This window comes from Oryctolagus cuniculus, chromosome 9, assembly GCF_051225735.1.
Source record: "Oryctolagus cuniculus isolate XC-2025 breed Fujian yellow rabbit chromosome 9, ASM5122573v1, whole genome shotgun sequence".
Classification (NCBI taxonomy): Eukaryota; Metazoa; Chordata; class Mammalia; order Lagomorpha; family Leporidae; genus Oryctolagus; species Oryctolagus cuniculus.
In genome coordinates this window covers 100989857-101011167 of record NC_142875.1, presented here as the reverse complement: position 1 = coordinate 101011167, position 21311 = coordinate 100989857, and the positions used below count along the sequence as shown (strand labels likewise).

General features: G+C 45.0%; 2 protein-coding genes across 2 annotated transcripts in view; one reads left to right on the top strand and one right to left on the bottom strand.

The window, feature by feature from the left end:
• The window catches only part of LOC100353095 (alpha-2-macroglobulin), a 66753-nt gene extending 65908 nt beyond the window's left edge, over positions 1-845 (top strand). Inside the window, exons 35-36 of the mRNA XM_089303318.1 lie at positions 310-351; positions 678-845. Of these exons, the coding sequence (XP_089159444.1) occupies positions 310-351; positions 678-700 (65 nt within the window). The 3' untranslated portion in view covers positions 701-845. The remainder of the gene's footprint in view (positions 1-309; positions 352-677) is intronic.
• Positions 1-21311, bottom strand: part of LOC149124684 (uncharacterized) — a 173619-nt gene that overhangs the window by 80963 nt on the left and 71345 nt on the right. The window lies entirely within an intron of this gene.

Genomic DNA, 21311 nt, shown 5'->3' with positions numbered 1-21311 from the left:
TCTCTCTCACCCTCTCTCGCTCTCTCTCTCTGTCAATAAATAAATTTCAAATCCTTTTTAAAGAAGAAAGAATAAAATAACCAAATATGGAAGGATAACTGAAAGTGTACATACCCACAGTGATTCTCTCCTAGGAGTATATCAAAGATATCAAAAGTAGAAATTTCCTATTTCCCTAGAAAGCTGACATTTCTGCAGTTGTGCAATTTATGACTCAGGACAGTTTGCAGTCCTAATGTGTCAAAGCCTCTCACAAAACTCTGTCCCTCTGCAGCTCCTAATTTCAAGCTGTTCTGTTGTTTCTTTCAGATGAAGCAGCTTTTGCTGAATACAGTGCCCCCTGCAACACAGGCAAGTCATTTGCACTGAAGGTCAAAACCACTCCTCCTAAACATAAAATCATCTACATCTTTGAATTGATCTCAGATTGTTCACATTGCCCTATAATACAGAAATGTACATCTTGGGAGTAGAGCATTAACACTCTGGAAGACTTCTCTAATTCCTATATCAGAAGAATTAATACTTATTTAAGGCTAATATCTGATGGATCCCATTCTCAACTATTGCCAGTTCGGTTTCTTTTAACAAGCCCTGATATCCTTACCCAATTATAATTATATTCCCTCCTTGAAAAGTTCTAACTCATATTGTGTGCTTTCCTCTTCTCTCCACAGACACAGAGCAATCAAATGTTTGAGACTCATTTCTCTTAACAAGGTTTTCCTGAAATCTCCAGACCAACCCTTAAAAGGATTGTCTAGTCTCTGCAGTATAGATAGTGAACAAGCTTGTTAAATAAATATGCATGTCTAAGGAATCTCTACCACTGATTCTTTCTTCATTCCATGGAAATTTACCCCATGCTCACTTATGACTTGCCTTGTACCATGTATTTGCAGTGAACAAATAATGACATTCAGTAGAGGTAAGACCTCATAGGGTAAAATTGGGAGTGATTCAAAGCAGCCTCAATCCTATAGAACCTCAGAATATACAAAGTAATATAATTGCAATGCAAGAAAGCTTTATCCCACCGCAAATTTTTTTTTGATAATAGTTTATTGACAAGAAGAATGTGAAACATTTCTGAATGGAAACATGTTTTACAAAGGACCTTTAATGCCAGGTCAAATGACTGCCCTGACCAGATAGGCATTTCGTAGTTCAGAATGGTATAAGACATCTGATCAAGCAACTGGGTATAAAATAAGTTATGTTAAGGTGGGACATATAATAACACCACGGTAGTTTCACTGACTGAGAAATTAGTTGGCCTGACTTCTAGCCTAAAATTGCCACTACCGATTTGCATGACATTGGATCAAACATGTACTCTCTGGCTATCACTTCCATGCATGATAGAGTCTGAAATTATTTGGGAAAATTGGTAACTATGCATGGAAGATGGTTTCTGAGGAAGTAAGAAAATGTCAATGTACAAAAAGATGTAGCAGGGTTAACTTCATTTTTTAAAAGGCATAATGAGTAAACACTATCTACTAGGCATTGCTTTAGCAATTTTATCAGTATTGTGTAATTCTACCCTCATAATCACACTATGACACTATTATTCATCTCATTTTTCAAAAGTACAAGTAAAAGATTTTGAGACGTTAAGAAACTTCTAGAATCCCCAGTTGATGAAGCAGGAAAGATTTGAACCTGGGCATTCTAGCTCCAAATTGCACATCCTTCTCTGCTACCCTGTGCTACTTTATGGTGGGCATGGAGAAAGTTGTCTTTTCCTTTGATATTTCAGAGGATGGGAAGAGATTGAATGCACTGAAGAGTTGTGTTCAAAGAAAAGAAATAAATGTGAAAATGGAGTGAGGGACAGAGAAGTAGGAAGGACATCTGGGAGACCTTCAGATGAGCTTGTGACTGGGACCTGCTGGTGTCACCATGTAGCAATTGTCCCTTCCCAGGTGAAGTATGTGCAATTTGTAGACTAGGACCACTGCTGCCCAAAACTTGAAGGAAACTTTCCCAAAAGTCAGACTATGGGGGCTGGTGCCATGGTTCACTCTGCTTGCGGCGCTGGCATCCCATATGGGTGCTGGGTTCTAGTCCTGGTTGCTCTTCTTCCAGTCCAGCTCTCTGCTGTCGCCTGGGAAGGCAGGGGTGGATGGTCCAAGTCCTTGGGCCCCTGCACCCGCATTGGAGACCAGGAGGAAGCACCTGGGTCCTGGCTTCAGATAGGCGCAGCGCCAGCTGTGCTGGCCATTTATGGAGTGAACCAACAGAAGGAAGACCTTTCTCTCTGTCTCTCTCTCTCTCTCACTGCCTAACTCTATCTGTCAAATAAAAAAAGTCACTATGAAGGAGGGATCAAGATGGCTTAATAGACAGGATCTTTATCCACCTCAGCTAGAAAAAAAGTTTCAGAAAAAGTGGAAGAACTGCATTTCCAGTACCTTGACTGAGGGAAAGCTTTAGTAAAGAAATGAGTGGAGCAGTAAATGGCATGGGGACTTCAAAAAACAGAAGAGAGAGGGAGAGAGAGAGAGCACACCACTGCTTCTGCCACTCCTATCACATCACCCCTTCCAGGGGTGCTGTCTTGCTGAGAAAAGGGTTTTATATATAAAATATTAGAACTGAGGAGATTGAAGGAATATTTCAGTGCAGAAGTGACAAGAACTGCAAATGGCATAGAGACCCCACAAAGGAGCAGAGAGAGAAATACAATGCATGCCACTACTGCTGCCCACTGTCACTACCCATAGCTCCTACCTGGCTCCCCAGCTGAGGGATGCCACCTTGCCAGCAAAAGTATTCTATATATCCAACATTAGAATTGAGGAGACTAATTGAAAAACTTCGATTTAAAAAATGGCAAGATCTGCTAACACCACAGAGACTCGGAGGGCCCCTAGAAAGAGGGACATGAAGCATGCCTCCCAGTGCCAACATCCACCACCCTTTCCCCAGTTGCCCTGAAAGGAGATGTCATCTTGCCAGGAAGAGGCAAGCAGAAAGTGTCACAACCCCCTATATTGCTGTAGTGAGGCAGCCCTAGCTATGAGAGTTCCGCAGACCTAATGCAGGAGCTCTGGGCACAGCCATGGCGCTATACTTGCTGGCTCAAGTTCCCCCTGGGTTTCTTGGGGCTGTTCACCAACCCCCTTCTGCAGCTTTTACCACAGGCTGCCTGGAGCCCAGAACACAGGCCCCAGTGCCACCTTTGCCTGCCACGTGGGAACTAGGGGAAGTCCCCTCTGTGCCTTCAACTCTAGGACTATTGCTGTTGGTACTATAGTCTCTGGAGTAACTGGCACTCACCTGTGGGATTGAGAGGGCCTTATCTGCATTCCTTGGCTTCAGGCTGTTAACTGCCAGTCCACAATCGCCAGCATAACTCTCATTCACCATGTGAGAGCTGGATTGGGGACCCTACTGTTTCCTGCAACTCCAGGGCTGTGATCATTAATCTATGACCCAGGGGGAACTATATTCTTCAGAGTCACCTGAACATATTCTGTTGGGACCCAGAGAAGCACCTACCTTCATTCTATTGCTCTAGATTGATATCTGCCAGTATGCATTCATTAGAATAATCCATATTCAACTTGTGGCACTGGAGTAAGTTCCTCTCTTAGTGTGTCTTCCCAGTTCTGGGACTTGGGATCTTGGTACCATAAGCCCCAGTATTAGTCACACAAAATAGAGAATCTGAGGAAGGTCCTATCCACCTCACACAGTCTAAGAGCCATAACTTTAGGTGCCACAAGTCCCAGCATCACTTGGGCTTACCTGAATGGACAAAGAGACAGACCATTCTGTGTATCATATGCCCAATTCTCCAGGGACTAAAGACACATAATTTTGAAAGTACACATCACCTTCAAAGTCATACTACATGCTCCACAAGCTAATGCAGACTAGACAACTGTGGCACTGGCAGACACTGCTGACACAGATTACTGCTGAAGAAGTCACTCAGAAATTACATTTCAGGGCCAGTGTTTTAGCACAGCAGGTTAACTTGCTGCGTGCTATGGCAGCATCACATAAGAGTACCAGTTGGAGTACTAGCTTCTCCAGTTCCATCCCATCCTGCTCCCTGCTAATATGCCTGGGAGAGTAGCAAAGAATGGTCCAAGTGCTTGGGACCCTGCCACCTGTGTGGGAGACTCAGATGGAGTTCCAAGCTCCTGGATCCTGCTTTTAGCCAGGTCCAGCCTTGGCCTTTATGGTGATTTAGGGAATGAATCACCAGATGGAGCATCTCTATCTCTTCTCTCTATCTCTCCCAGCCACCCTGCCTTTCAAATATATAAATATTTAAATAAAAGAAAAAGAAGTTACATTTCTGGGCTCACCTCAGAACCAAGGCCAAAGCAACAACCTAAGTTTCATTCTACATTCCATCTAAACAAAAAATTAGTTTCAAATGAAACCTGCTCCATTAAAAAAAAAAAGGAATGCACAAATATAAAAATTGGGGCAAAAGGAATACAAAGAAGCAGAGGAACATGACACTTTCAAAAGAACAGAATAGTTCTCCAGAAATAGATCCTGATCTGAAGGAAATATATGAAATACCTGAAGAAAAGAGTCAAAATAATAATTCTAAGGAAACTCATTGAGATGCAAGAAATAAAGATAGTTTAAAGAAATGAGGAAAGCAATAGATGGTATGAATAAAAAATTCAATAAGGAGGTAGAAATCAAGTGAACATATAGGATTAAGTGTTTAGAGTGATCATATAAATAGGATCAAGTGCCTGGTAATAATAATAATAATAGAATTTAAAAGGAGAGAATGTTCTAACTGAGAAGCAGTCTACACAGTAGATGCATAGAATGACAATCACTTTAACACTCTGACTTCAGAATCAGTCCTTAAGGCTTCCTGGTCTGGTTGAAAAGCCCATGAGAGCATTTCAGGCATGGAAAGCCAAGACAATGTGGTAAAAAATGTTCTATATGAAGGATCTCTGTGAGTGAGAACCCAGAGTAAAGAAGTGGGCATCAAAAAAGGATTTACTTTTCTCTAAAGGGAGAAGAGAACTTCCCTTTTGCATATGGCCTTGTCCAAATACTGATGAAGTTTGTGGACTCAAAAAGCTTCCATAGCCTAGGCAGCTCATGTCAAGAGCCTGGAGTGGTCACTGACATCATACATAAAAGTATTGATTGTTAAATTAACAACATGAGTTACTGCACACTAACTCCCCATGCAGGACCTCTGTCTTCAATGAATTCCATTATGGGAGTTAACTGTAAAACTAGTTCTTAAACTGTGTGTCTGTGTGTGTGTGTGTTTGCAAATTGTTGAAATTTTAACTTAGTAAACACAGGCAAAGAATTTCTGGAAAAGACCCGGGAAGCACAGGCAGTCAAAGCCAAAATCAACAATTGGGATTGCATCAAATTGAGAAGTTTCTGTACTGCAAATGAAACAGTCAGGAGAGTGAAGAGACAACTGACAGAATGGGAAAAAATATTTGCAAACTATGCAACAGATAAAGGGTTCATAACCAGAATCTACAAAGAGATCAAGAAACTCCACAAAAACAAAACCAACAACCCACTTAGGAGATGGGCCAAGGACCTCAATAGACATTTTTCAAAAGAGGAAATCCAAATGGCCAACAGGCACATGAAAAAATGTTCAAGGTCATTAGCAATCAGGGAAATGCAAATCAAAAGCACAATGAGGTTTCACCTCACCCTGGTTAGAATGGCTCACATGCAGAAATCTACCAACAACAGATGCTGGCGAGGATGTGGGGAAAAAGGGACACTAACCCACTGTTGGTGGGAATGCAAACTGGTGAAGCCACTATGGAAGTCAGTCTGGAGATTCCTCAGAAACCTGAAGATAACCCTACCGTTCGACCCAGCCATCCCACTCCTTGGAATTTACCCAAAGGAATTTAAATTGGCAAACAAAAAAGCAGTCTGCACCCTAATGTTTATTGCAGCTCAATTCACAATAGCTAAGACCTGGAACCAACCTAAAAGCCCATCAACGGTAGACTGGATAAAGAAATTATGGGATATGTACTCTTTAGAATACTATACCGCAGTAAGGAACAACGAAATCCAGTCATTTGCAACAAAATGGAGGAATCTGGAACACATCATGCTGAGTGAAATAAGCCAGTCCCAAAGGGACAAATACCATATGTTCTCCCTGATCGGTGACAACTGACTGAACACCAAAAAGGAAACCTCCTGAAGTGAAATGGACACTAGGAGAAACAGTGACTTGATCAGCATAGCCCTGGCTGTTAATGAACAACTTAATGCATTATCCCTCTTAGTATTTTTTTTGTCTATTCTACTTAATATGACTGGTTTAATTCTGTAATTAATACACAGTTATTCTTAAGTGTTGAAAATTAACTGAAATGTGATCCCTGTTAAACATAAGAGTGGGAATTAGATGGGGAAGAGATGTGCAATTTGGGACATGCTCAAGCTGACTTGCCCCAAATGGTAGAGTTAGAAACATACCAGGGGATTCCAATTCAATCCCATCAAGGTGGCATGTACCAATGCCATCTCACTAGTCCAAGTGATCAATTTCAGTTCACAATTGATCATAATGAAAGGACTAAGAGTCAAAGGGAGCACATAAACAAGTCTAGTACCTGCTAACACTAACCGATAGAATAAATAAAGGGGAGAGTGATCCAACATGGGAAGTGAGATACTCAGCAGACTCATAGAATGGCAGATGTCCTAAATAGCACTCTGGCCTCAGAATCAGGCCTAAAGGCATTCGGATCTGGCTGAAAAGCCCATGAGAGTATTTCAGGCATGGAAAGCCAAGACACTCTGGCAAAAGATCTCTGCGAGTGAGATCCCAGTGGAAAGAACAGGTCTTCAAAGAAGGAGGTACCTTTCTCTGAAGGGAGGAGAGAACCTCCATTTTGACTATGACCTTGTCTAAACAAGATAAGAATTGGAGAACTCAGAGGGCTTCCATAGCCTTGGAAACTCATGACTGGTGCATAGGGAGATTACTGATGCCATAGACAGGAGTGTCAATTGGTAAAGTCAACAACAGGAGTCACTGTGCACTTACGCCTCATGTAGGATCTCTGTCCTTAATGTGTTGTGCATTGAGATTTAATGCTATAACCAGTACTCAAACAATATATTTCACTTTGTGTTTCTATGGGGGTGCAAACTGTTGAAATCTTTGCTTAATGCATACTAAACTGATCCTCTGTAAAAAAAAAAAAAAAAAGAAATTCTCAACTCCCAACTTGACTCTCACTGGGATTAAACATGACAATAGGTCTGATCTGATTTCATCATCATTTAAAAAAAATCATCTATTATTTTTCACTTTATGTTTCTGTGTGGGAGCAAACTGTTGAAATCCTTACTTAATGTATACTAAGCTGATCTTCTGTATATTAAGATAATCGAAAATGAATCTTGATGTGAATGGAAGGGGAGAGGGAGTGGGAAAGAGGAGGGTTGTGGGTGGGAGGGATGTTATTGGGGGGAAGCCATTGTAATCCATATTCTGTACTTTGGAAATTTATATTCATTAAATAAAAGTTAAAAAAAAAGAAAGAAATTTTAACTTAGTACAGAGTTGGTCATCTGTGTACAAACTTAATTGAAAATGAATCTTAATGGAGAATGGGGGCCGGCACCATGGCTCTATAGGCTAATCATCTGCCTTCCAGCACCAGCACATCAGGTTCTAGTCCAAGTTGGGGCTCCGGATTCTGTCCCGGTTGCCCCTCTTCCAGGCCAGATCTAGGCTGTGGCCAGGGAAGTGCAGTGGAGGATGGCCCAAGTGCTTGGGCCCTGCACCACATGGGAGACCAGGAGAAGCACCTGGCTCCAGCCTTTGGATCAGCACTGTGCGCGGCTGCAGCACGCTGGCCACGGTGGCCATTGGAGGGTGAACCAATGGCAAAAGGAAGACTTTTCTCTCTATCTCTCTCTCTCACTGTCCACTCTGCCTGTCAAAAAAATAAAAAATAAAAATTAAAAAAAATGCAGAATGGGACTGGCAAGGGGAGAGGGAGGTTGAGGAGGGTTGGGAGTATAGGTGGGAGGGCAAGTATGGTGGGAACAATAATTATATTCCTAAAGTTGTACTTATGAAATTTGTATTCCTTAAAAATAAATTTTAAAAAAGAGACAGAAATCATTAAGAAGAACCAAACAGAAATTGTGGAACTGAAAACTTAAATCAATGTAATAGAAAATACAACTGAGCACTTCAGCAACAAAATAAACCAAGTGGAAGAAAGAATTCTGGTCTGGAGTAAAAGTATTTTTTTAAGAATCCGGTCAGACAAAAACAAAGAGAAAATAATTTAAAATAATGAAGAAAGCCTACATGACATAAAAGGTATCATTAAGTTAACAAATATTTGTATTATAGAGATAGTTGATGTAAAAGCCATTAAGAACTTAGTGAAATAATGGTTGAAAAATTCCAAAGTATTGAAAGATAGATGGACATCCAGATCCCTGAACCTTAGAGGGATCCAAAGAGATTCAACCAAAAATGATATTCTCCATGGCATATTACGCTCAGGTTCTCAAAAGTCAAAGACAAGGACATAACCTTAAAGACAACAAGAGAAAACGAATTCAACTCTCAGAAGTCTTCTTAGCAGAAACCTACAGAAAGTGGGATGATATATTCAAGATCCTGAAAGAAAAAAACTTTCAACCAAGACATTGTATCAAATGAAGCTATCATTTAGAAGTTAAAGAGAAACAAAGCTACTTCTCATTAAGCAGAAACTGAGAGAATTCGTCACCACCTGACCAGCCCTGTAAGAAATCCTGAAAGGAGACCTACATTATAAGTAAATACCATGAAAACACAAGACACTATCAACTTCACTAGCAGAGAAGATACAATCAGTAACAAATCAACAAAACCACAGGAATTAGTTCTTATCTATCAGTATTAATATTGAATGTAAATGAGTCAAAGTCCTCAGTCAATACATATAGTTTGGCTGAATCAGTTTTTAAAAATGCCCAACTGTATGTTCCCTATAAGAAATTCACTATACAGGTAAAAATACACAGACTGAAAGTGAAATGTTGGAAAAAGATATACTTTGCAAAAAAAAAAAAAAACCCAAGTGGAAGTAGCTATATATAGTATACATATCAAATAAAACAGACTTTAAATCAACAACTGTAAAAAGAGAAAAAGGGCATTGTATATTGATGAACAGATTGATTCATCAAGGAGACAGAACAATCACCAACATATATGCAAGCAACGCAAGATGACCTAGATATATGTATTGCAAATATTATTCTACATAAAGGGAGAGATAGACTTCAATACAATAATAGTGATGACTTCAACACCTGGCTATCATCAATGGACAGATCATCCAGACAGAAAATCAACAAGAGACATTGGAGAATCATAGATACATAATAGTATACTATAGAGCAAGTGGAACTAACAGACATTTAAAGAATATTTCACCTAACAGTTTCAGAACACACATTCTTCTCATGAGCACATGAAACAGTTTAGGACACAAATAAAATCTCAGTAAATTTTGAAAGACTGAAATCATACCATGTATCTCCTCAGACCACAAAGAATAAAACTAGAAATCAACAGGAAGAAAAATGGAAAATTTACAAATACATGGAAATCAAATACCATACTATTGAATGATCAATGGATCACTGAAGAAATTAAAAAGAAAATAAAAAGTTTTCTTGAAACAAATGAAAGTAAAAACACAGCCTACCAAAACCTGTAGCATACAGCAAGAACAGTAATAACATGGAAGTTTACAGCAATAAATGCTTCCTTCCAGTTACAAGAACTATCTCAGATAAACAATCCAATTGTGCATCTCAAGGAATTAGAAAAATCAATAAAAAATCCAAACCGAGGATTAGCAGGATGTGGGAAATAATAAGAATCAGAGTTGAAACAAATGAAATTGAAACTAAAAAAAACTACAAAAAAATCAACAAAATGAGTAATTGTTTTTTAGGAAATAACAAAAAGGCAAATCTTTAGCCAGACTAACAAAGAAAAAAGAGAGGAAAATCAAGCCAGAGGTACCCCAATACTTGACTTTAAAGCATTACTATAAAGATATAGTAATTAAAACAGCATGGAACTGGCAAAATTATGAAACATAGATCAATAGAACATAATAGAGAGCCCAGAAATTAATCCATATACATATTAGTCAACTGCTTTTATGAAGGTGTCAAGAACATACATTCGAGAAAGGACAGTCTTTTCAATAAATGAGCTGGCAAAACTGGATGTATATGTGTGTGTGCGTGTTGCGCGTGCGCAGGTAGAAAAATTGGGTCCCTATCTCTCACCATATATAAAAATCAACTGAAGATGGATCAAATACCTAAATGTAAGATCTCAAACTATAAAGTTGGTAAAAGAAAATACACACTTCAAGACTTTGTTGTAGATAATGACTTCTTGCATAAGACCCCAAAAGTGCAGGCACCAAAAGCAAAAGTAGGCAAATGGGACAATATCAAACTCAGAACCTTCTGTAAACCAAAGGAAATAAAAGAATGCAGAAATATCCAACAGAATGGGAGAAAATATTTGCAAGCTATTTATCCAAAAAGGAATATTATCTAGAATATATCAGCAACACAAAAAACTCAACAACAGGGAAAAAATACAACTAATCCAGTTAAGAAATGGGTAAAAGTCCTGAATAGACAATTCTCAAAAAAAATATATATACATATATATATATATATATATAAATGGTGAATAGCTATGTATAAAAAAGTGCTTTATACTTCTACACTTCAAACTCACAATGGGGGCTGCCGCCATAGCGTACTAGGTTAATCCTTCACATGCAGTACCAGCACCCCGTATGGGCACGGGTTCTAGCCCCTGGTGCTCCTCTTCCAATACAGCTCTCTGCTGTGGCCTGGGAAAGCAGTGGAGGATGGTCGAAGTGCTTGGGCCCCTGCACCCGCATGGGCCTCCCTTCTGGGAGACCAGGAAGAAGCACCTGACTCCTGGCTTCGGACAGGCATAGCTCCGGCCATTGCGGCCATTTGGGGAGTGAACCAACAGAAGGAAGACCTTTCTCTCTGTATCTCTCTCTCACTGTCTGTAACTCTACCTCTCAAATAAATAAAATAAAATCTTTTAAAAAAACTCACAATGATATATCACTTCAACCTTGTCATAATGGTTACTATCAAAACACAGAGAGCAGCAAGTGCTGGTGAGGATGTGCAGAGGGGTAACTCTTATACGCTGTGGAAATGTAAATTAGTGCAGCCACTTTGGGAAACAGTATGGGTTTACTTAAAAACTGGAAATGGAACTGCCATATAATTCTGTAATCCTACTACTGGGTATATACCCGCTCCACCATGTTTATCACAGCAGTATTCACAATAGCCAAAATATGGGATCAATGAAGATGTCCATCATGAGATGAATGGATAAAGAGCTGAGGCTATCTGAAGCCAGGAGCTTCCTCTGGGTCTCCCACATGAATGTAAGGGCCCAAGGACTTGGGCCCTCCTCTGTTGCTTTCCCAGTTGCATTAGCAGGGAGCTGGATAGGAAATGGAGCAGCTGGGACTCAAACCACTGCCCATATGTGATACCAGCACTGCAGGCAGGGGCTTTAACCCATTGCACCAGAGCGCTGCTCCTCCCCACCCTTTCTTCATTCTTTACAAAGGGAGTTTGCTAGGAAATAGGAAAAATAGGAAAGCAAAATAATAAAAATGTAACTATAGATAAGCCAATTTATTTGCAGAGCATAAATTCCTTCCCTGAAGGTCATTCAAGTCTGGGACCAGACAGGTGTGGCTGTCCCTGCTGTGGACACCTGATGCCTACAAACATGCCTATCTTGGGAGAATGGCAGACAACGTGTCTGATGGACTCTTGACTGGAGAATGGAACTTCGGAACAGCACATATGGAAGGAGCACCCTCTACCCTGCCTCCTTCACATCCCCCTGCCCTGAGGTATCACCCCCAGAAAAAAACCTTCACCTATAGTGTAAGCATACTGCAGCTGTTGGAATACCCTCTATCAGAACAGCTCAGGGAAGAGACAGAGGGAAGGTTTTGTTGATTGGATTCTAGGGTTTAGGCCAAGGAACAGTAACAGACAAGGAGAGCAGGAAAAAGAAGAGCCCTGAAGATTCCATCCATGTAGATCTGTGTATTGCACGTGCACATCACCCCACCCTGTGATGGTACAGTACACAGTGCCTGCTGTTGTATCTCCTTCCCTACCAGGCTTAACCTATCTCCAAGGCAAGGAGAATCTCAGCACACAGGGACCATATCAACCTTGTGTCTGAAAGGCCTATTCATTGAGGAAGCTTCTTCCGGCCAAGGTTCACCAATCAGCCTCTCTTCTTCCTCAGCCCCCACCAAGGGGCTGCCGGCCTATGGTGAAGACTGAGAACGGGCCCAGGATGGAGTCAGTCCTCTGAGCATAGGGAGTGTGTGTCTTTTGGCTCATACCTGGAAGCTGGCATGGGGGAGAGGGTAGCTGTATGGATTTGCTGTCTCCTGCTTTTCCAAGAGCCTAGACTATTGCTCTACCCTCTTTTTTATATCCTAAGCACGTGATTCTAAAAGAAACAAATCATTCTCTGCCTCTGGGTAACCCCAAGTGTCTCCCTACTCCTCCCCAGCCCCTTTGACTTGCTTTAGCCCAACCTTCTCCTTCCTCCCAACCCCTCCCCAGAACCACACCATCAACACACAGGGCCTGACAAAGGCCTCCAGGCACATTGCCTGGCTGCCCCCAACCAAGCAAGAGGAATGGCAGCCCGTCCTGCTGACTCAGAAAATATCCCTGCAACCTGAGTTCCAAAGGCTTCTTGGGGCAGAGCCAGTTGGATTCCAGGCTAGATGAGAGGGAAGGTAAGGGATGGGGAAATAGCTGGGCCTATGGTGGGAAAGAGACTCAACTCCTGAGTTTAAGTCCCATGGAAAGGGTTTTAGGCAAACTGCCTTTGCTGGAGGGGGAGGTCTGAACACCTCGACACACTGCCAGTGCCCCTGGACACAGGGCAGCAGCATTGCAGTAAGGAGTTTCTTAGCGAGAGATCCTGGGGACACTCACACTGCTTTGGCAGGCTCCCAGATGTGAGACTATCTGGCAGAGTCTCCCAGGACAGGCCCTGCAGCAACTTCCTCCTCTGTCCCTGGAAAAGCACAAAGTGCAAGCCCCCACAGGCTGCAAGAAGCTCTGTTTCCATGGAGGAAAGGGGTGGCTGTTGGCATCTCCAACAGCAAGGACATTAACAAGGAGGAAGGTGTGGGGAGCAACTCGGACTAGACTAAGTTACTGGAATTAAGACTTATTCTATGCATCTGCTCTCCCACAATATGGCGCTGAGAAGGGAGAAACAGCTTCTACACAGCTGCCTCCAGTTCAACCAATAAACAGCAGGACCTGCTCCTGATTGGAGGAGAGCAGCATACTCGGCGTGTGGGTAGCAGAGTTGGGATTTGTGGAAGAGGACTATAAAGGAGGAGAGAGACAACATGCACCAGGAACATCTAAGGGGAACATCTATCTGAAGGAACACCTGTGCAGCTCCCGAGAGAGCCGGCCGGCGGTGTGCCGCTCCCCTGCGGAAGTGGGGAAAGTGGCCAGGGGGAACCGCCCTTCCACGGAGGTGGAAGGGACAGTAGCCAACCCGGGAAGAACCAGCAGCAAACCCGGGGAGGGCCGAGCAGACGAAAGAACAGCGCAGGGTCCTGTGTCGTTCCTCCACGAAGAGGGGGATCGACACAAGGAACCAGGGTAAGCGAGGGAGAAGGTTGATCATCATGCATTTCATATATGCAAATTTAGGAACATAGTGATTCCTCCTGCCCTACCCTCCCTCCCACCTGCACTCCCACTTTCTTCCCCTCTCTCCTATTCCCACTCTTAAAGATTTATTTTCAGTTCTGTTTGTATTCATAAGTTTAACCCTACAGTGTCAGGTGTGCACATTGCATAGAGCAGCATGGTGTTAAGGTTCAGCTACTGAGCTCTGGATCAGAGTTACCTGCTGTCTCAGCTTCCTCACTGAAGTCATGATTTCAAGTTTCCCTCATTGCTGACATAGTGACCATGAGGGCTCCTGACTCTTAGGGGTTTTCTTGGAGGTGTGAGTGGGTGAGGTACTTATAGCATTGCCTGGCACACAGGAAGGAGGTAGATGTGGTCCATGCACGCCTGATTCAATCCCGTGTCCTCACTTTGATGATTAAGGGTGTCCTGGCCATCCCTGCACCCTCTTCCCAACTGGCAACATGACCCACATTGAGATGCTGAGCCAGTGTGACCTCTTGACCCTGTCACAAGGCAACATCATCATGCATCATGCTCAGGAATTCTGAGGCCTCAGTGGGCAGGGCCTATGCATGAGGGAGGGTGTGAAGTTGAGGGGAATAAGTCTCAGGTGAAAGAGGTGAGGAGGGTAGGGTGAGGGCAACAGAGAAATGAGGAGGAGGAGGGTATGGCTGGTGAGTAGGGAGAGGCTTAGGCAGTGAGTGGGCCTGGGGAGGTTATGTACCAGAACACTCAGCTGCCATTCATTGGTTTCAGGTTGTAATTTTTCCTTTTCTGTACTCCAGAATGAACAATCAACAAATGTGTCTAAAAATCCTACATGTGGCATAAAGCGAAAAGGCCGAAGAGACTGCTCTTGCCCTCCTCCCTTAGCTTCCTGGTCATTGATGACTGCCTTCTCCCACTCCCTGCACCTTACCCTGTCCAGTTTCTTCCACCACTCCTAGCTTCTTTCTGTCCTGAGTGCAAGGCCTGGGGCCCCTTGGAGCAGGGATTTCATGCAGCAAGACAGCATGGGGGTAGGGTCTGGAGGCCTGCACCAAGTCTCTCTGCTGGTCTCTAGCTGGACAATCCTAAGCAAATTACTCTTTGGACTTCAATTTCTCTTGGTGTCATAGGCCCTGCCTGCTCAAAGCAACCTCTAAGGAATTCTGGAGGCTCAGAAGAGTTGGTGCACAAGGCAGAGTTCAGAAAAGGCTTGTGGGGGAGCAGTGTCTCCACCATTCTTCCTCCCAACAAGCTCTGCCTGCTTTTAGTCTATCTTCTCTCCCTGAACCTTCCCCATGTGGATTCAAAGTCACAGATCCAAATTTCAAGCTTTTCCCCCTTCTTCCTAATACAATTTAATAAGAGACATGGTTATGTTGTAGGAATAAAGGGCTGGGGAGGAGGAGGGAGAGATGGAGTTTGGGGAGGGGAGAGAACATGGGAATGGATGGGGAGAGGGGCTGTGATTCAGCCCTCAAATGCCCCTCCAGGAAAGGGATACAGGGTCCTGGTGTTGGAGAACTCATGACTGGAGCTGATTTGGCCTTGGCATTGAAGCCTTACATCCCCATGAGAGGTCTGCCTGAGCAGGTCAAGTTGGCATGGCAACCCAGCCACATCTTGACTTCTGTGATAACCACGTATATTTTGAAGACTGTGCTGTGGCATTCCTGACCTGCTTCCTTACAAGGACACAGAGGTACAAGTCCTAGATGAGGTCCAAGGACTGAAACTACAATCTTTGTTTCCGGAGCATGCGTCTTCAATCTGGGCATCAGAAGATAATTCCTCAGGCAATAAATCCTCTTTGTAACATATAAACACAGTGTAAGCAGTGTTACCTGGACATGGAGAATGAGAAGTGGGAGCAAAAGAAGCCAGGCCAGGGAGGGCCAGGGACACAGCTCCCTCTTTCTCTCTGCTTTGCGCTCTATGGCAGAGAGGCACAGCACGAGGATCCCAGCCATCTCTGTCCTGGGCCAAGTCCTACATTCAATATTGAAACTTTGAGTTGGTGCTGCCATCCATTGTCCTATATCAAATAGTGAAATTCTGGATTGGCTACCATCCATGAAGAGGTCTGTGCATCCCAGGTCCCACTACTGCTCAGCATTCAGGACGATACCAAGGTGGTCAAGGTACTACTCATCCATGCTCTGCCAACCCCAGCCCTGATCCACCCCCACTCCCCCGCCTCTGCCAGAGCACCATTCTGCCCTCCCTCTGGCTTCTTTTTCAAGAGCCCAGTCTCAGCTGTTCCTGCCATGTCCACCCTCTCAGCCTGAATCTCTGGGCTGGCTCTGAGCACTTTGACCTTCTGCCAACCCCTTCGACCTGGAGAGTCATGGGGAGGAGGTTTGGGGATTCCCTTCTGGCCATTCCATAGGCCTGCAGGGGGCCCAGGCTGAGTGGACTAGTGTGATGAGCTGGTCACCTCTCACACAGATGTCCTGGCACACTTCCCCCAGCAGTCACATTCAGGCGCTGGAAGAGGCTGCAAGTTCCCTGCAGGTGAGTCTCTGAGGAAGTGAGGTTGCAGCACTCATGCTGGGACCCAGAAATAGGCTCTGTGGGTCAAGGGGGGGTGTGGGGTCTGGAGGAAGATGTCGTCCTTCAGGTACTACATCTTCACTCTTTATCCTCAGCCAACACTGAGCAACCACACTTGGGAGGGAGGTCCCTGAATCCCCATGCTGGATCCTCCCAGCACTGCAACCTTGGCCTCAGCCTTGGGAGATCATGCCTGGTTCCCAGAAGATGACACAACAAAGGTCTTCTGGGTAGAGTGATGGGAAGAGGTGCGGGCTGTACTGGTCAGGACTGTAGGCCGTGTCAGGGGCTATGGCTCCTGTGAAATCCAGAACAAGGCAGAGATCAGGATTCTTGCTGAAGAGGGAACAGTGAAGGGCAAGGCAAGCAGGAGGAAGTAGCTAATTATAGGCCTCTGGGTGGGAGTGAGGGGATGGCAGAGTGACATGACCCAGGTTACAGTCTGGTGCTAAGTGCCTCGGTTCTCTAAATACCTGGTGCCACTCTTGAGGTCCAAGGTCCTGTTGCCTTCTCCAGTAGATTGCACATTCCATTATTGCTACTGATATCCACCCCTGCCAAACGCCCTTCATGCTGCTTTGAGCTTCATATTTCAAAGACACTGCTTTCCCAGTTTACTCCTTCATTCACAAACCTTTCAGGGACAAGCAAGTTGCTTACCTGAGGCCTACATTTATTAGTTTGCTGTTTAAAGCATTCTTCTAAAAATAGATCCAGGCTACCCTTCATGACCCTCACTATCTATTCCTCCAATGGTGCATTTTTTTAACATTCATTCACTTATTTGAAAGCCAGAGTTACAAAGAGGGGCAGACGGGGCGGGGAGAGGTCTTCCATCTGCTGGTTCACTCCCCAGTTGGCTGGAGCTGTGCCGATCAGAAGCCATTAGCTTCCTCTGGTCTACCATGCAGATGCACGGGCCCAAGGACTTGGGCCATCTTCCACTGCTTTCCTAGGCCATAGCAGAGAGCAGGATTTGAAATGGAGCAGCCGGACTTGAACCATTTGGGATGTCGGCACCCCAGGCAAGCTTTTACACGCTATGCCACAGCACTGGATCCTTGGTGCTTCTTAAACCTGGGAATCCTACCCCAGGAGTGTGTGGAGAAGGGAGAGGGAAGGAGTTTGAAGCAATAGGGTCAAACCTAGTTTATCCTCTGGCGTTGTCAACTTACCTGACCACAGCCACTTCAAGCCATTAGTGTGATGCTAAACAGACAGATGTCCAGGCTGGAACACACCAGTCACTCGAACTGTCAAGGTAAAACTGACTGTATAGGCCATTTCAGGATTTTGGTGCGCCACAGTCCAAGACACTGGAGAGTTGGGGGAGTCTTCAAAAAGTTCACAGGGCCGGCGCCGCGGCTCACTAGGCTAATCCTCCGCCTAGCGGCGCCGGCACACCGGGTTCTAGTCCCGGTCGGGGCGCCGGATTCTGTCCCGGTTGCCCCTCTTCCAGGCCAGCCCTCTGCTGTGGCCAGGGAGTGCAGTGGAGGATGGCCCAGGTGCTTGGGCCCTGCACCCCATGGGAGACCAGGAAAAGCACCTGGCTCCTGGCTCCTGCCATCGGATCAGCGCGGTGCGCTGGCCGCAGCGCGCCGGCCGCGGCGGCCATTGGAGGGTGAACCAACGGCAAAAAGGAAGACCTTTCTCTCTGTCTCTCTCTCTCACTGTCCACTCTGCCTGTCAAAAAAAAAAAAAAAAGTTCACAGAAAAGGTGTACCATGAACAAACATGTCTGCACCAAAATGAACATCTTTCATTTCCTTTTCCCTGAACTTTTTTGAGTGCCTTCGCTTCTGTCCCTTGCCCTCACCACCCCACCCGGTGGCAGTTGAAAGCAGACACCTGGGGGTGGAGCCAAGATGGCGGAATAGTGAGGGCGTGCACCGATAGTCCGGGAAAATTTAGTTTAATAAAAGGGGAGTTATGGTAGCCTCAGAAAAAGGACCAGGAAAATATTGCAGAGGAAACTCTTCTGGATCTAGTGGCTGTGAATCGGAGGACCTGCTGGGAGAACAAGGTCGCCCACCGTGCAGAAGCCGAGCCACGGGAGCCGCAGGGTCTGCACGCCAGTGCAAGAAGGGGAGTGCATGTCACACAGACACCAGCGGGGAGAGTTCGGACGCCCAGGGCTCCGAGTCCACACATCGGTGCTGGAAGGGTAGGTGAGCTCAATAGCCTGAGACATTGGTGGGGAAATGGGGGTCAGAATCTAGAGGGGAGCCTGAAAGTGCACCAGACTCACTACTGGAGAGAAGGAAAAAAAAGGTGGGGGGTTTCTCTCTCTGCCAACCTTGCAAAGGTTGCAAGGCTGCAAGGCTTGAAGAGTTTGCAAGAGACAAAGAGCAGGCCCCCTCTCTGGATTTACATAACAACAGGGGAGAGCTAAGGAACTGAGTCACTACAATTCAGTAGCCTAGGCAACCCAGTGGGAGTCCAGAGGAGAAACAGAGCCTGCACAGACTCTTTGGGTAGAAGCCAGAGATTGGAAGCTAAATACCATCAATTCTGCACAGCTGTGCCATGCGGTATTACTTACCCCCTGAATAAATAAAATAAATAAATAAATAAAAAGAGAGAGATTTACCACGCATAACCTGAGGGTGTCACCTTTGCACACCCTTAACCAGGAAGAACCAAGCAGAGCTCTCAGGCCACACCCATCTCACGCCTCCAAGGCTCCTCCAACAGCAGGCAGTCCACTTAACACAGGCACAGTATAAAATAAAAAAAAATTAAAAAACCGCAGTGATGAAAGAAGAATTAACTATGCCAAGAAACAAACAGAGAAACTGAGGGAACAAGATCAACGATGACACTATGATGCCTCCAAATAAACAAAACACCCCAAGCCAAGATTATGAAGATGATGAGATAGAAGAAATGCAAGATACAGATTTCAAAAAATTTATGATAAGATCATTTAGAAGTTTTCAAAAGCAAATCTTTGAACTACAGAAATCCTTATTGGACAGGATTGAAAATCTCTCTCGTGAAAATGAAATTTTAAGGAAGAATCAAAATGAAACGCAGAAACTAGTAGAACAGGAAAGTGTGATAGTGAAGAGAAATCAAAATGAAATGAAGAGCTCAATAGATCAAATGACAAACACATTAGAAAGCCTTAAAAACAGAATGGGTGAAGCAGAAGAGAGAATATCGGACTTAGAAGATAGAGCACAGGAAAACATACAGTCAAACCAAAGAAAAGAAGAGGAAATTAGAAATCTAAAAAATATTGTTGGGAATCTACAGGATACTATTAAAAAAAAAACCAACATTCGAGTTCTAGGAGTTCCTGAAGGCATGGAGAGAGAGAAAGGATTAGAAGGCCTTTTTTAGTGAGATACTAGAAGAGAACTGTGGGGAGCAGCCCGGACTGGACTGAGTTACTGGAATTAAGACTTATTCTATGCATCTGCTCTCCCACAATATGGCGCTGGGAGAGAAGAAAACAGCTTTTACACAGCTGCCTCCAGTTCAACCAAGAAACTGTAGGACCTGCTCCTGATTGGAGGAGAGCAGCGTACTCGGCGTGTGGGTAGCAGAGTTGGGGTTGGTGGAAGAGGACTATAAAGGAGGAGAGAGACGGCATGCACCAGGAACATCTAAGGGGAACATCTAGCTGAAGGAACACCTGTGCAGCCCCCGAGACGAGCTGGCCGGCGGTGTGCCGCTCCCCTGCGGAAGTGGGGAATGTGGCCAGGGGGAACTGCCCTTCCACGGAGGTGGAAGGGATAGTAGCCAACCCGGGAAGAACCAGCAGCAAACCCGGGGAGGGCCGAGCAGATGAAAGAACAGCGCAGGGTCCTGTGTCGTTCCTCCACGAAGAGGGGGAGCGACATAATGGTGCCGTGACTCGGATTAGGAAACCTAGGTCGGATAGCAAACTTAGGAGGGAAGAAACGGGAAGAACTGGGAAAATATCGGAGAGAGAGACTAGCAAACAGCCTAGGGAAAATATCGGAGAGAGAGACTAGCAGACAGCCTAGGGAAAAGCCGGACGAAAAAGGTGCCGGAAGAAGCTATTGAAAGCCTAGGCATAGACTCAGATACGGACTACGGGGGGAAGCTGGGAGAAATCTCTAAGGTCGAAAGTGAAAGTGAAAGCTAGAACAAACAGACTCGGACACGGACTGTGGGGAGAGGCCAGGAGAAATGAGGGAGGAGTATTGTTGGAGGAAAGCTTGGGGAAACATACTGGGTAGAGAAAAATGTTAGGGAAATTGAAGCCGCGGGGGGCAGGCCGAGGCGGAAACGTAAGCCACTTTGGGGTTCTCAAGTTAGCCCGGGAATGGGGGGCGAAAAGTTGAAACCAGAAGCTGAAACGTAAGCCAGATTGGGATCCGTCTGATTAGCCCGGGGAGCAAAGGACGGGAAGCCAAATCGTGGGGCGGAGACGTAAGCTGGGTTGAATTCGCCAGGCTAGCCCGGGGAACTTAGATTGAATGCTAGTGGCGGACACGTAAGCTACGCTGTGTGACTCGCGGAGGCTGCCGTGCACAGAGAGAGCGTGCGGGGCACAAGTAGATAGGGAACGGGCTGGCGCGAGGCCGTGGTTCAGACGCGAAAGGGTTAAGTGCGAGACCGCGGAGTGTGCGCGCGCAAAGCCGAGCCGAGCAGATGAGAGAGGCGCTGGCTGAAGCGGCGCAGAGCCGGGAACCCGCCGGCGGGGCGAGGTGCCGGAAAGCCGCAGGGATAAGAGAAACAGAAGTTTAGAAGTAAAGTGAGAGAAATAGGAATGCTGGAAGATAGAAGTAAAATGGGAGAAATAGGAATGCCCGGAGATAGAGAAATAGAAAGGCCTCCCTACAACACTGCAATGTGAGAGCTTGGATTCGGTCTGCCTGATTAAGTGAGGCGATGAGCACGATGAGCACCTGCGGCAGCTAGCAGCTTATGCGCCGCAGGTCACCGAAGACAGGCACGAATTAACATCAGTAAGGCCTCCCCACAAAAAGGCAATGAGAAGG